The sequence below is a fragment of the Cyprinus carpio genome, chromosome A14 (genome assembly GCF_018340385.1).
Source record: "Cyprinus carpio isolate SPL01 chromosome A14, ASM1834038v1, whole genome shotgun sequence".
NCBI classification, from domain to species: Eukaryota; Metazoa; Chordata; class Actinopteri; order Cypriniformes; family Cyprinidae; genus Cyprinus; species Cyprinus carpio.
Window position 1 is genome coordinate 22,380,468 of NC_056585.1, and position 16,898 is coordinate 22,397,365.

A 16,898-nucleotide genomic window follows, 5' to 3' on the forward strand; every position below is an offset into this window, starting at 1 on the left:
GTCCCGAGTCATCAATAAATCACATAATAAGACGCGGAATGATTGCAATTGACAGTGATTGGTGGTGTAAAAATTCAATAATTAGGCTATACTCCATATTGGCGTGGCAGTTGTAAAAATTCGTTTTTAGAGGAGTTGTTTGTAGCTATTGTCACCTCAGAGTTTTTTTTTTTTTTTGCGTCAGAACAATATAAAATTGGTCCACAGGGGGGCGTTACTGTATTATTTTTTTATTTCACACTATAAGTTGTCGTTGTGGATACTTGACAAAAACGCGAAGTGTATTTTTAAAACAAATCTATTTTTTTGTTGAATGTTTGTTTTTTACGTAGTTTTAATGTTATAGTGTAATAATAGGTTATTGAGCTGTCAAGTAAAATTTAGAAAATATTAGGAGACAAAGAATGTAAATTTTGATGTTAAAATCGTAGGGTAGCCTACTTTTAATTAAAGAATTAAAAGCTAATATTTCCACCGTCTAATTTTGTAGCAGATTATCTTCTTTAAGAATAATACTAATTAAAATCCTATATTAATGGCGAAATAAGCCAAGGCAAAAAGGTTCAGTTTGATGTAGCCAACCAAAAGTAAAACCAAGCTTTTGCATTAGTGGATACAAGATTGTCCCATGTAGCCTATTTTTTATATTAATTTAATTATTTATTTATTATTTGTTTAATTAATGATTCTTGTTGTGTGCCATTGCTGCAAAGTTTATAGTTTAAATATTTATGTTTGAATCCAATATGTAGGATCTATCCTGATTCTTGTCTTTATTTTAGGCAATAGATTAAACATGCTTTTTTCCTTTAGTTGTATTACATTGTGCAGTTTTTGCATTTTCACATTTGAAATAGGCTAATATGTATTTAACTCATTCTTTACCGCAAAATCAGGGTAAGGCTAACATTCTCAGTGGATAATGACCGCTTTTTTAAAATATTTTTTGAGTGGTTATTTTTTTTGATAAGTGGTGAGATGATGCTGATGTAGTATTTTATCCCACTTAAAGTGCATCCCGAAACACAGTGCACTGGCAGCGCGCTGCTTGGATGGCGGAGTGTGAGGCGCTCTCTGATTGGTCGGCGCTGAGCTCATTGTTATGCTGTCAATCCAAATCACATGGCCGAGCCTCTATTAACAGCTGAGTTTATCGCACAACTTTGCAGAGTTCCGTGGCAGAGCAGAGCAGAGCAGAGCAAGACACACGGGACTAGCGTGGAGACAGTTGAAAGGGTTCGCTGCTTTTCACTTGACCAGAGTTTTAGTTCTCTTGAACTTTTGACTGACAACAGGCTTCTTTATTTTGTGAGGCTATTTAAACTTAAGCGTTTTCTTTCGAGTGCTCGGCACCACTTTCAAGTCGTTTGAATGTATAACATGATGGAAACCGAGATTAAAAGCCCCCTTCCGCAGTCCAACACGGGCTCCGCGGCGGGCGGCAAAAACAACAGTTCCAACGACCAGGACCGGGTGAAGCGGCCTATGAATGCTTTCATGGTGTGGTCCCGCGGCCAGCGGCGGAAGATGGCACAAGAGAATCCCAAAATGCACAACTCTGAGATCAGCAAGCGCCTCGGTGCTGACTGGAAAATTCTGACTGACACCGAAAAGAGACCCTTCATTGATGAGGCCAAGCGGTTACGAGCCATGCACATGAAGGAGCACCCGGATTACAAATACCGTCCCCGCAGGAAGACCAAGACCCTGCTGAAGAAAGACAAGTATTCCTTGCCCGGAGGACTTTTGGCACACGGTGCCACCGCTGTCAACAACGCCGTGTCAGTGGGCCAGCGGATGGAGTACACGCACATGAACGGCTGGACGAACAGCGCGTACTCTCTCATGCAGGACCAGCTGGCCTACCCTCAGCATCCCAGCATGAACAGCCCCCAGATCCAGCAGATGCACCGGTACGACATGGCGGGACTTCAGTACCCGATGATGTCCACGGCCCAGACCTACATGAACGCCGCGTCCACGTACAGCATGTCACCAGCATACACGCAGCAAACTTCCAGTGCAATGGGTTTGGGCTCCATTGCTTCAGTGTGCAAGACGGAACCCAGCTCTCCTCCTCCGGCCATAACCTCTCACTCTCAGCGTGCTTGTTTGGGAGACCTGAGGGATATGATAAGCATGTACCTGCCCCCCGGAGGAGACAGCGCCGACCACTCCAGCCTACAGAGCAGTCGGTTACACAGCGTTCACCCGCACTATCAAAGCGCAGGGACTGGCGTGAACGGAACGCTACCCCTTACCCACATTTAAAAGACTCCTAAAAAGACTAAGTAGGCTACATCGGATACTTGAACATTTTGATTCGCAAAAAAAGAATCGAAGTTCAATTTCTATTTTTAATCTCAATGAGTTGTCCGTTTTAGAGCATTTTATGACGACATATCGGGACTCTTCTGAATAAACTGTAATGCAGAGGAGCTTTTTATCATAAGCTGTAAAGCAATCAACGTCTGTAGAAGAATATTGGACTTCTGACTTATTTGCCGTCAGAGTTTGTTTCTATGAAAAAGGCACGTGGTTTCGTGAAGAGGCTGTAGCCTGTTTCAAAAACAAAAAAGAAAGAAAAATGGAGCGAAACTATGTTCACTCATAAATGTTTACACTTATTTTTAGATTGCCAGTTTTGTCCAAATCTGTGTAGTTTTTTGTTGTTCATTTATGAACTAGGTTTTATTATAATTAAAGACTGTGCTGGTCGCAAGCGCAAAGTTTGTTTTATTTATAGTGAGTTGTTTTTTTTAAGCTTGTGAACCATTGTACGTCTTGTTGAAATGTTCTACTTTTGTTTTGTGAATGTTTCTTTCTGTGATGTTATTGCAGTATCAGGTTAACCCATTATGTGGGACGGAGAGTTTTATTTAAACTGACGTTTCTACTCAAGACCATCCTATTCCTAAATGAATAAATTTGTTTTACAAAAAAGTTTCATGGCTAGAAATGTTTTTTTTTTCTCCAATTACTAGTTTGGTTATTTAAATCGCACGTCTAGCCAAAAACTATAGTGACAGGTTTAGTCGAATTCGCTTTAAGCAGAATGTGGTAATTTGAGGCGATCGGTTAAATGAAGAGTAGGCTAAATAAGCGAATTCAGACACGCTCGCTACCAAGCAGATGTCAACACTCGTGGATTGTTATTAAACTTTCTCATCAAACAGAAAATATATTTGTGCCTTTCAAATGCCAGTAAATGCAATCGGTCTGTAAATGAATAAAATATCATTCTGAAGCTAATTCATTCATCTCGCTCAAATGCCGGATGCCTTTCTCCCGAAAGTATCAAGTGCTGTCTATAACTTTAGTCATGATAATAGCCTAGGCTATACCAGCCATAAACTTTTTGCAAGATTCGTTGTTTTCTTAAGATATGTAGGCTACACTCTATTGATGAGACAGTTCTCCTTTGCAAGAATATGCAACACACACAAAACAACAACAACAAAACAATAAATCGTAAATGCTTCAATGTAACAAAATATTTTTTACTTCACACGATCTGTCATGCATATATTTTTCAAACGGTGTAATTTCCTCCTGCGTTTTCACTTGTTGAGTCGTCTAAGTAGCCTACATACAGTTCCTCAAAATTATTTTGTATAATTATGGTTAATTGTAAATATCTTTAATCCCTTGGATTTGTCAAAACAAGACGATTATCAATTCTGATAATTACGTTCATAATAAGCGATTAATGCATGGATTATTTCATTGCTCTTTCACTTTGAACTACTAAATTGTAGCCTGGTCAGATGGATGTTAAATATATGCTGTACATTATTTAGTGATTTGAATATCACAGAATATTGTATTTTGGTCTGTGTGTCAAGGGACCATTTTTACCATATCTTTCTTGTTGTAGTTAGTCAAGCAAAGGAGGCATATACAAGGCCGTTACAGACTGCCTCCCGAATTTAGGGTGTCATTTCCACTACCGAGTTCTCAATATATATTATGTATAATAGCTTATATGTATTGTGTAACATACACTTGTAAAAATAAAGATTCTTTAATGACTCTTTACAACATCATTGGTTCAAACAAACAAACAAACAAACAAACAAACAAACAAACAACAACATCAACAAAAACTCTTCAAATAAAAATGCAAAGATGCACTCTTCTAATAAAGATGCATTTTGGCTTTTTTGTATTTTTTATGTTTTAGAAACATTTAGAATGTTAATCTTAATTAATTATATATATATATAGATATATATATATTGTATATATGTATTTATTTTCTAGGTTAACATTCTAAACGTTCCTAAAATAATAGTTTTGTAAATGAAATCATACTTTTTTAAATAACTAGGCTACTAAAAAGCTTTCAATCATAGCTACCTCAAGGTCTCCTGTGACAACAGACAAAAACTCTAATTGGAACCTTTACTTTTTTAGAACCTCTGAGGATTTTCCGACATAAGATTTTGAATTGAGCAATTTTCTTTCAGTACAGAAGCTTGATTTAACTTGTTTTTGAAATATCACTTGTTCATCCACGTTCAACAATTATCCGTTCTGCAAAACACCTCACATTTTCGGAGACCAAATCAACCCACTTATTTGAATTTTAAATAACTTAAAACAGCTTGACAGTAAAAACTGTCAGGACGTATTGCATTATAAATACTATATGTATTTTTACAGTTATTTTAAACCCTACTCATTTAAAATGTCAGCCATTTTTTATTTTTTACTTAAATTCTCAAGTAAGATATTTTTATTTAGGGAATACTTTAAGAACTCAAATTCTGCTGTCACTAGTAATTTTGGCATGCAGCAATATGAAACAATATTGTCACACTTATTGTGCAACAGAATTTCACAACATTGGTGCACTTGACAACTTTACAGCATGGGATGATTTTCACGGCATCCCAGGGCATTTATTCCACTGAGCCGTTGAGTGCATGTGGTGGCTGCTGTCTTTCCCACATTCACTGACAGGTTTGATCCATGCCTCGTTGGTGTGCTTGGATTAGCCCTGTGCAACTCTATGGATGCCAACAGATTAAACAGACCTCCCTGAAAGTAGTAGTGTGTTTGAGACAACCTATCAGGTTATCATGCTTCCTAATGCTAAAAACAAACAAACAAAAAAAAATATTTATAGCAGCTATTGCAGATGCAGTGGTCAATTTGTTGCATATGTCTGCTATGAATGGCATGCTGGGTACCAGATTTTTTTTTTTTTTTTGACATCCACATTGACAATATTAATACATTTAATTGCCAGTTAAAAGGAAGAAATTTATTTAAACTTATATGAGTGAAGCTGTACTGATAGCACAATACATTAGGTCCCAGGCACAGAGTGGGCCTCTCTCTCTCTCTCTCTCTCTCTCTCTCTCTCTCTCTCTCTCTCACTCTCTCTCACTTGCTCGCTCAGTCATGTGTTGCACTGTGCCCACTCAGCAAGTGCAGGCATATCCCACTTCCATCTGCTTATGACCTCACTGGAGCTGTTTGTTTAACCCTTTTTCCAAACCAACATAATTGCACGCTACTTCAATCATGCATGCTGTATTCAGAGTTAGCATTAGAGACAGAAATATTTTTCACTTTCTTTCTGTCTATGGGTAATTATTATTTATTTTTTTTCTGACTTTTTATTATGGATGATTATTCCTGACATATTTGAATACATGTGCAAATCTAAGATTAAAAACGTAGCACTAGTCCTGTATTAATTTCATTCACTGAACCTGCCGGCAACCTCTCATTGTGAACTCATCATTCCAAATCTCTAGGGTGTGTTTTTTTTTTTTCTTCTGTATTCCCTGTTCATGAACATAACACAAATTGCAGTACATCAATTAAAAAAAGGGGGTGTGTTTGAAAAATAATCTGACACACAGGCTCTGTGGTATGCCAGACTGGACTTGCTGTGGCACTGTGTACTAAAACAGAATATCCTAGTATTGATTAGCAGGCTGGCTCAGGGCATTGCTGTTGGGCCTGTCCACTGGAGTGAGACTCATATGGGCTGTGAGTTTGAGTTGTGGGGCGTTTAGTTAATCTCCCTGAACTGGGGCAGATGTTGTTGACGAGCCCCTATTAGATCAGCTCCCCCGTGTGGAAAATGGCATCCAATCCTTACGGGGTCAGGACTTTGAGCTGACCCTCACGGTCTCTTCCTACCTTAAAGAGCTGTCCATTCTCCTGCACTTTATCTAAGAGACAGACTCACCTCTCCTGCCTATGTCCATTGTCTCATGCTACTATTGTATGTTTGGTTTTCTTGTACACGTAAACCTAACCTCTTCCTCTTCTTGCAGCACGTGTCACGATTTTGGTTCCTCTCTGTGTTTTATGTTCATGTATTTAAATATGTGTCGATGCCTTGTTCACTTTAGTTTCACTTTTTCTCTTTAGTTTACACAGTCTCAATATCATTTTACTCCAGTATTTGCACCCAGCACTCCTTAAAAATAGGTTACAAATTGTTGTGTGTTTGTTTGGTTTTTTTTTGCAGCAATGCCATTTTGGGTTCCCCAAAGAATTGGGGGGGGGGGGGGGTCCCAAAGAACCTTTCATGGAAATTATTTTTTTTTATTTTTTTTAATGTTCTTAATGATATTTTTTAAATTTTTTAAATGTTTTATACATTTTATAGTTTGTATAGTTTATTTAGATTATTTATGAAACCATCAATGCCAATAAAGAACCTCATTTTTTAGTGAAGAAACTCCAAAACAGCCATAAATTTTAGATATGAGCAGTGTCAGTGTTATTTGACATTTAAAGATAATTACAAATCATGTCTAGATGAATGTGCCAACTTGTTTCTCTTCTCCAATGGTTCTGATGTTTGTTGGTAATTATAGCCATGGTTGGATCTCCATGGCATTACACAACCACAAAGAATGTAGAGTGGGAGGTTTAAAGGGCGGTTGCCGCTCCAATTCAGGCTTGGCCCTGCAGTCCAGGTGCAAGTGACTTGCATTGAAGTCAGCACAGAGTAAATAATTCTAATAATAGAGTCCTAACAAAAAGGGTCTGACTCTTATGGAAAGACTGTGGCTATATCGAGAAAGAGCAGTTTAAACTTTTAGTAGGTGGGTGATGTGTTGTAATTTGATCTGTTTAAAAAAACTTTTAAGTAATATTTCACCATGCCAATCTTTAGACCCTCTACCTTCATGTATATGTATGTAAAATATGTAATATCCTGTAGAGTTTTAGGTTGTTTGAGCCAATATCCAGTAATTCCATTTCTATGTTCCATAAATTGCTGTCAGCACAGTTCCCACAGCTAATCAGCAGTTACAATAAAACTTTAACCTTTCTCTGGTGCAACAAGTCAAGGCCACCCTTCGTTTATGTTAAACCCGGCACATTTGTAGTATTTGGGATAGAGTTTATTTATTGAATGATTTCCTGGAGCTTCTGTTGTCCATCACACTGAGAAGTGGTGGCCTGAAGGGGAATTAGTCATGATGATATTTCAGTGAAACCCCTCGTAGAGCCGTGGAGCCTTAACTGAGAGTGTGGAAATTTCCCTGAATGTGGAACTACCCTGCCCTTAACGTCTGCACTGCTCTCTTGGGTGGAGCAGTGTCAGTGAGTTTCACTGACGCAGGATGGAAACAGGTTTTAGGGTGCCTGTCTTTAACCCAGCCTCTCCAAGATAGAATTGGGTGTAGTATGAGTGACAGGGCAGATGGCACTGTTTTAGGGACATATCAACCAAGAGAAAAATGTCAAAGGTTGTCTTTCAGAGATTTTTTTATATTTAGGCCTGATCTCATCAGAAAACTATATTTTATGAGCTGGCAATTTCATATGAATTTGTACAATGTGATTCGCTTTGAAATGTGCTATTTTTAAGAAAAAAGTAATGATGAATGTCCCAACCTGTAAGCAGATTGTATGAATTCATATGAATAAGCCACAATTCACAATTCACAATTTCAAAACGCAGTTTTGAATTGCCATGAAAGAGGGTTGGTTTTCTTTCAACTTCTCAACTGTCTCAAATTCATTTAGAGAAATAAATATGGACACACAAGAAGAAAGTTGTTGTTGTACAATAAGAGTATAGAGTATAGTAAACTAACATTAGCATAGTTCAGATAATTTTGGTCATAAAGGAATTTGCTGAAATATATATGACTCTTGCAGTTTTAGCTGACTACCGATGACATGATTTCTTCTGAAACTCTAAAGGAGACATGTGAGATTATTAGGGTATTTCCCACAGGAAAAAAACCCACCTGAGAAGCAGAAAACTTCAAGAATTAATTTGCTGTCTATTTAAAATAACACTAACATCTCATTTGGAAATTCTCTTTATGGAAACTTTTGAACCAGATCTTTATAGAGTCCACATATTTTGGTAAATAGTTTTTGATGCACAACCTATATATGCAATGACAGTGAAAGCAGTTGGGAAAGTAGAGACAATACATGCAGTACAGAGGTTAAGGGGTTGGGGGCAGGGATGTGAAACTGGGGAGATTAGGTCTCTCATCTAGGCCACAGATATTGATTAGTGTAGGTTAGGTCATCGAGAAGAAACAGAGATTGACAGATGAACAATAGTCTTATGCCTGCGTGATGACTCCTTTTCATATCTGTAATGTCAGAGGTTTTGAGGATGCTTGGAAAGTACATACATTAGTCCAACTCACCAGACATTCTCACCAATCCCTCTCTTTTTTAATCCTCTGTGTTATCGGTGAATGTCTTCACTCAGGAGAACATTTTATAGTGCTCCATGTGCATAGAAATAAGCCTCTACGCAGAAGTGCCCTCAATTGTTTATTGATTAGTTGCCATTGTCAGTCAGTCAGTTCTCTGAAAGATGTGTATTTGTGTGCCAAAGTCTCATATTAGGGCATGTCCAGGAGGGGTCTAAAAACGTAACATTTGTTTCCCTTTTATATGCTTCAATTTCAGTATCTGTGTCCCACTCCAATTCCTTTCACTTCAGTTCCAGTGGGTGAGATATTTCAGTCAATAAAAGAATGATAATGAGCCTCAATGTTTTGTCATTTCTTTTCACTGAAGGGTTAAAGGGGTCATTTCCCAAACCTCATTTTTGAACTTTTTTTTTAGCTGTTTTTGTCTCTACAGTGACAGCAATGAAGAACAATGTAAGGACCAAAACAATGTAGGACTCCAGCGACTTTCATTACATGGAAAAACACTTTTTTCTAAATATCTTTTTTTTTGTGTTCTTCAGACGAAAGAAAGTCATCAAGGTTTGGAATGACACGAGGATAAATGATGACAGAATTTTTATTTTTGAATGAACTTCCCCCTTCAATTTACTCTAGACGTGAAGCACAATAGCATAAGAGCATAAGCATATTCCATTTAGACCGTAATACAATAGAACTGAACAAAAGACAGATGCTTGGTTGTATTTGTTTTGATATTTCATGTCATAGTCAGTCACCCAGCATTGTATCCTGCTTTTAAGTATTGTCCTCTTTGGTTCTCCCCAGTCCTCAATAACAACTGCAAAATATGATATTTTGAAATGCTTAAAGACACTTGCATACATCTACAGCCCTTATTATTTTTATCCACTCCACCCTGTCACTCACAACAGCACTCCAGAGTTCTATTAGCATGTGAGTGAGCTTGTAGAAAGATCAGTAGTTGGTGTGACTAGCTGCTTGTGAGGGTGAGAAGGAACCCAATTAATGAGCAGATAGCCAAAGATAACATAAAATAAACAAACCCAGCATTTAAAGCCCAGAATCCCATTTTTCCCCCCCCTCTTTTTTGGGCACCTTTCATCTCATTGAGTGTTGTGAACGCCGATGTTGACTGCGCCTACAGGCCTCACTTGTCAAAGTTTTTTAAAGCTCATTAAAACACCCTGTTTCGTGGGAAACCAATCTTGGCTTTTAACTGTGGGTTAAGGTGATATCCTTTTCACCAGTGCCTTGTAAATGCTCTCTGTAGGTCAAATGAGACGTAAAGCTCTGAAATGCGCACTTTGTTCCACGAGTCGAACCCAAAGAAGTTAATTCGCATCCCTCTCTCCAAACCCCCGGCAAATATCACACCTCAGATGCATAAACAATCCAAACATGTCTGAGCTCCACACATCAAGCCACGCAGGGGGCCTGGCCGGCTATAGAGCCGCACTGTGACACCAATCAGGAATGATGGCAGCCCCTTTTGTCATGCTAACAGGAATTGCCTCTTCTCTTATTCAAATGCTCTCCTTCTCTTTCTCCCTCCCTTCATCCCTCTCTCCTTTTCTCCTTCCTCATGGACCATGTAAATCCATACTTAGAGAGTTTGAAAAAGAGGGAGAGCGAAGGAGAGAGGGAGTGAGAACCCCCTGTCCCCAGAACCGCTGATCGGTGGGCCTCTCTCCTGGGGGGTCAGCGTGGCTCGGCAGCATCGAGCTGTTTCCATGCCCAACCGAGCGCATTTCATATTCAAATGCTCCAATCAGGCCTGTGACCCGCGGGGGGCTTTTTTACAGCCCGGGCCTTGGGGTCAGCAGGTCAAGATGGTGATTTTAATAGCCAGGGCGATGGCAGAGAAAAAAGGAAAAGGAGTGATTTAGTGACTGAATGAGTCATAAAAAAAGCATTTTTCTTAAGCTGTCTTGTAAATGCGAGTAGTTTCCCTCATTTTGGCGCGTTTCTCTTTTCACCTGACTTAGGCACCTGTTTGTGCCGTTAAAATCGCTGAGGACGTGTCAAGAGTGACAAAGGTTCAAGGTCCTTCTGTGGTGTGGTGTGTTATGGGGCAGTCTTACCTGAGCATCTTGTTATTCATGTCTCGACAGGTGTGTTCGCTGCCAAATTACATAGAGCTGGTGTATATGTGTAGGCTTGTGTGTCATGTACTAATTATTCTGGAGACTGTCTTGACTGCATGTGAACACTGAATAAAATTTGATGTTAAGTTGTCATTATTTAGTACACTTCTGACATATGGTGGTTTGCCCTCTGGCGTACACTGTGGATACCTATAGAAGCTAATGATACAGCAGTTATAGCTTTAACCTAGTATTGAAATAACCAGAATGAATTCACTACACACAGAAACATGTTTACCCAAAAGTACCTCTGCATAGTGAATGAATCAGAAACAGAACAGAAAGTTCATAGTCAAGCAGTCAGAAGGTATATTATTTTTTAATAATTCAAACTGTAAGTTTTTTTCCTTTAAAATTAAAATATAAAAAAAATTGAATGAATTGGAAACAGAAAAAAAAATGTTCATAGTCAAGAAACAGAAGTATGTGGTTGTATTATTTTTTTTTAACCATTATAATTAATGTTAACAAACTGTATAATAAAGCAATATTATTATCTAATAATAACAATGTTTTTTTCTTTCAGATTATTATTAAAATAATTACATTTTCCAGAGGTTTACACTAGTGTTATTCTTTTTTATTAAATTTGTTTTCTTCAAAAAATAAAAATAAAAATAATTATTCAGAAACTGAGTAAAAATGTTTATAGTCATGAAATCAGAAATGCTTTGGTTAGTTAATTACAATTTTTATTATTATAATTTATTTTAAATTGCTTTCAAAATGAATCAGAATAATATAATTAAAATTTACTGAAATTTATGTGCTAGTATTATTATCATTATTTTTTTATTTGAACTATTTGTATTTTCCTTTCAAAATGAAAACACTAATTGTGAAAACAAGATTAAAATAATTTAAATAGTAAAACAATTAAATGTTCTTGAAGTGTGGGGTAATGGAATCCAGTACTACATGAATAGCAAGTTTCTCTAGGTTTTCTATAATCTTCTACTGTCCTAAATATACTCTAAAATGCGAAGGGCTGATGGTGATGGGTGTTTAGATGTCTCTTGATTGGGAGTAGTCGTTAGTATTTAGCTTAAGTCCGTTGAGATGTAAAAGAGGCCTGTGTGTTGAGAGCTGCGCGGTGCCCGCAGAAGCTCAGTAGCAGCCACCTCAGTGACTGACAGGTGGGTCAAAGTTGCGGATTTAAGGTGGCTCTGGGATTTGTGTGAGGCCCAATAGCCATCCCCTTCTTTTACCCTGACGCAGTGAAGTTTTCAATGCATGATGATGTGTGTGAGAGGAAGGGAATTAAAGAGAGAGAGAGACTTTGCTTAAAGTTGTGTGTGTGTGTGCATGGGTGAATTTTAGCACAACCTTCAATGAGCACAGCTGTGTCGGTGCCTGGATGTGTTGTTCTCTCAGTCCGCGGGGTTTTAGTTGCCTGATTATTTTGTTCATCTGTTCCGGGGGGTGAATGTGTTCTTCTCTTTCTCCGACCAAAGATATACCTTTGTTCTTTTTTTTTTTTTTTTTTTTTGGTATGAACATCAAAATATGGCAAGTGTTTTCTAAACATTTTAAAAGTTTAAAAAACTATTTATTTTGCTATCTATGATTATTATTTGCACTTACGTTATTTGCATTTGTTTTTTTCAGAACAGAACTATGACCCTTTTTTGTGTCCCGACCCACCAGTTGCACAACAGGTACAGGTTTGTCACTGCTCATGTAAAATTGTTATTAATAATAACTAGAAGGACTTTCTTAAAAATCCTTTAGTACTCCACAAGCAGCATATTGAGGATTTAATGCAGTTTGACAGAGCTCAAGGGATTTGTGCTCTAGACCCTCAAAGGCTTCCCGATGTCATAACCCTTTGTGTAGAGTCTTTTAATGGAAAGGACTGCATTGTAAGGCAGAGGAATCACTGAACACTCAGGGGAGGAGAACCTGATTTTCATTGACTCTAAGCTGAAAACAACCATACAAATATTATTTAGATCATAAATACACTTCTCTCTAAATGCAATGATGACTAGACATTTTGGTTTTTAAGTATTATTTTGTAATAGTCAAGTTTTTATTAATAAAGCTCAAATATAAAGAACAGAATTTGCAAAATCTAAATTGCAAACCATACATATACAAGATCTGAAAAATGAAAGACAGTAACACTTTACAATAAGGTCTTAATAATGTATCACTAAATGTTTAAATTAACTTGAATTAAGATTAATAAATGCTTCCGAAGTATCTTAAATTGTCAGTGGTTAGTTCATGCTAACTAATGTTAAGTGGAAAAAATTTTTTTTGTAAAGTGTTAGTGGTGAAAATGGTTAGATATATTTCTTTTTTTTTTTGGTTGTTGTGATTATTGTAAATGTGAATGTGTTTATAATGTATACATTATAAATTATATTTAAACATACACTACCATTCAAAATCTTGGGCTCAGTAAGTCTCAAAAGTCTCATAGGCTTACCAAGGCTTCATATATTTGATTAAAATATCAGAAACAGTAATACTGTGAAATCTTTTCTGATTGAATAGTCACATGATCCTTCAGAAATCATTCTATGTTGATTTGCTGCTCAAGAAACATTTATTATTTTCAAAACTGAAACCTGTTTGTGCTGCTCTGTCTAAATTTAATAATGCTGTTATATTAATAATGTGTCCTGAAAAAAAAAAGTTTTAAGGTCAGACTGCAAACACTTCTCTTCAAAATGTTCCCAAAGCACTAGCTCAGTGTAATCCTGTGATCTGTCACATAGATCTTTTTTTTTAGCTCTGTTACATGCTAGACCTCCCACGCAATAATACAACGTTTTCTCATTGTGTGGTTTTCTCCAGAAAGCCTGTAAAGTCTGAGAAAATCGATCCAAACAAGCCTTAATTCTGTCATTAGGTGAGAGAGAGAGTCGCTTTGTGATTGGCTGCCCTTCTGCTCCATATTCAGAGGTGCTGGATGAGGCAGAGTGCCCGCAGGGAAAATGGCGTTGTAATCAGGAGCCGGCTGTGCTGCCTGATCAGGTATGAAGTCAGCTTCCACCTTCCTCAAAAAACCCTTCCTCATCTTCCTCCCGTCTCATTCATGTGGAGCCTGCTCTCATGTACTATTACACTATATGACCGCGAGCTGTTGATAGCTGGAGAAATGCGGCTGTGAGAGAGTTTATGTGTGGGGTTTGGGGAGTATTAAATGTTAGTGCTAGTAAGTTGGGTGGGGGTACTTTTTTGTTCCCACATTTGATTATTCAGGTTGGTTGAACTGAATTTCTGAACTCATAAAATTCGGATCCCCTTTGGGGGCTATTTACATATATTTCAATCCCCCCTCCTACAGTCTCCCCAGCTTCTGTCTTCTCCCTCTGAATGTGAAAAAAGAGGGCAGAGCAACCAGGCCTGTCTGGTCTTTAAGATGATGTCACTGTGGGTGTGAAATATAGGCGAACAAGCAGGGCTTTGAAACTCAAACTGAACCCACCTCCAATCCCCCCCCCCACACCACACCACACCCACCACACACACCACACACACACACACACACACACACACACACACACACACACATCACCTAACTCCCCCCCCACACACACACACACATTTACCTTCTGTTGCTCACTCAGATACGTACTTGCACACAGAAACAACAGACCACCCCTCTCTCGTCATGCTGCCTAGTTGGTGACGCTGTGCCCACTGAGACAGATCCATCTCTGGGGTCATGTGTATGTCCGTGTGAGCATGTGTGACAGTGTGTTTGTGTGTTTAGTAGGCTGGTGGGTTACAGGCACCAGACGCAGATGTTTGGGACGGGACTGGTGAGGATGCACCTGTAGTCACTCCATCATGTGCCAAAGATTCTGGCATCTCTTAAAGTATTGGTCAAAACAGGTCATATGGCATTTTATCTTAAAAGGATAGTTCATTCAAAAAAAAAAAAAAAAAAAAATTTTTGTTCCAAATCTGTATGGCTTACTTTCTTCTGTGGAACTCAAAAAAAGATATTTAGCAAAATGTCTCTGTGATATTTCTTTGTCCATATAATGTCTGTTTGACCTTATTGACTTTTATTTTATTGGAAAAAAAATAGTAAATTATTTTGGGGTAGACCCTCATTTGAGTGAGATGTGTTTTGTTGTTGTTGTTGTTGTTGTTGGTAATGCCAATGCTTAATTCGAAAGATGCTTCTTAACTCACTGTTAATTTTACATAACACAAACACATGTCTCCTTGAATTGATTTATCAAGGGGCGTGAAATAGTTTAATTGTTTCAAATGAACACACTCGCACCCCTGCATTGTGGATTAATTTTCAGACAAAGTCTCTGAGGGCCAGGACTTAAAATTCCGCGTGGGCCCGGTGCCCGGCAGCCCGCTGGAGAGATAAAGAGAACACATATGTAGCCAGGCTCAGTCACGCTTCATTTGAGCCATCGCTGCACGGAGAGTTACAGCCGGCATGATGGGAACACTTGTTTGTTTAGGGTTGTTTTTCTGCAGAGTGCCATAGTCTGGTTGGATGGCACTTGTTTTGTACGCTCCATCTGTGCATGTGTGTCTATGTGTTTGGTAAGTATGAGGAGCATGGTGAGGGTGGTGGGGTATGGCAGGGTGGCATTTAGTCAAACAGTGTTCCTGGCCCCCAGTATCACCCCCCTCCCCCCAGTTCCCCCCAGCTCAGCCGTGTTCGCTCCCCAGCGCGCAGGCAGAATGCAGCGTCAGGAGCCCAAGCACTGAGCTCCCATTGTGTATGCTAAGCAAAGCGGAATGGCCGGGTGACAAAAGAGGGAGGAGTGGGGCTCAGGGAATACAAAGCCCGGGGGAGGGAAGGGATGGGGGGGGGGCATTCTGCCGCTGAGGGCTAAATAGACCCACTCAGCCCCCCAAACCCCATCCATAACCCCTGTCCCCACCTCCGAAAAACACCCCTCTTTCCCATCCCAACCCCTCTGGAGAAATGGGTGCCAACTATACGGGCAGAGCGGTAAACTTAAGGAGTCAAGTTTGAGATGAATTTTGCACTGTTTTGAACAGTAAAATGTGGTAATGCAAGAAGTCTGAAATGCATCAAAAGTTTTTGAATGACTGACATTTGAAGCAGTGTTGGTTTTGTGTATAGTTTTGTTTAAAAATTATTACAACTTTATAACTCACAATATGACTTTTGTATATCACAATTACTACTTTTTTATATTTATATATTGACTGTTTCTTGTTATTGTGATTGTTTTTCTTGCAATTGCAAATATATAATACTGTTCAAAAGTTTGGGGTCAGTAAGACTTTTTTTAATGAAAGAAAAATTAATGAATTAATACTTTTACTCAGCAAGGATACATTAAATTGATCAAACTTGACAATAAAAATTTATAATATTACAAAAGATTTCTCTTCCAAACAAATGCTTATATATTTATCAAAGAATCCTGATTTTTTTTTTAGCTTAGTTTCCACAAAAGGTTTTGAACACTGATAATAATAAATGTTTCTTGAGCAGCAAATCAGCACATTAGAATGGTTTCTGAAGGATCACGTGACACTGAAGACTGAGCAAAAGACTTCTTTCCAAAAAAAAAAAAAATGTACCAACTTCAAACTTAATATTTCACGGCAGCTTAATTTCCCATGATCGTGATTTTATATCTTATAATTATGACTATTTTTCATGCTTGCAATCATAAATGTTGGCATTACTCTAGTATACAATTTTTTTATTTTGTCATGCAGTGTTGTGTGTCACCTATGGTTTCTGTCTTAAAGTTCAAAATAGTTGTATGCTAAATTTCCAGCAGGACCTGTAACAAAGGCAGTTTTACTCTGCTGGTTTCAAATATGGTTTCATTGAGAATCAGCAAACAGCTGATTTGACTTGATATTGTTTGGCTTGCGGATTCTAGGACCCCAAGCATGCTTAAGTCACTATACCAGTTGGTTCGTGCCTTTCTCAATGATGATGTTCAAGTTAACATCCGAATGGCCTGTAGTCATGGGGAGCTCTGATTCTGCCCTGTGGGCTGGAAGTTCACAAAGCCTGGGGCTGGTCTTTGATGAACCCTCTTCCTCATTCTGCCCTTCCTCTGCCCTCTCAGATGCAAGGTAACCTCAGCACATCAAAGAGAGGATCCATACA

General features: G+C 38.3%; 1 protein-coding gene and 1 long non-coding RNA gene across 2 annotated transcripts in view; both read left to right on the forward strand.

The window, feature by feature from the left end:
- LOC122147471 overlaps positions 1-16,898 on the forward strand; it is a 49,853-nt gene that overhangs the window by 6,545 nt on the left and 26,410 nt on the right. The gene's annotated exons all lie outside the window — the stretch shown is intronic.
- LOC122147470 (transcription factor Sox-3-like) lies at positions 1,147-3,961 on the forward strand. Its single transcript, XM_042770255.1, has one exon. The coding sequence runs from the start codon at positions 1,372-1,374 to the stop codon at positions 2,269-2,271; it is 900 nt and encodes a 299-aa protein (XP_042626189.1). The 5' UTR covers positions 1,147-1,371; the 3' UTR covers positions 2,272-3,961.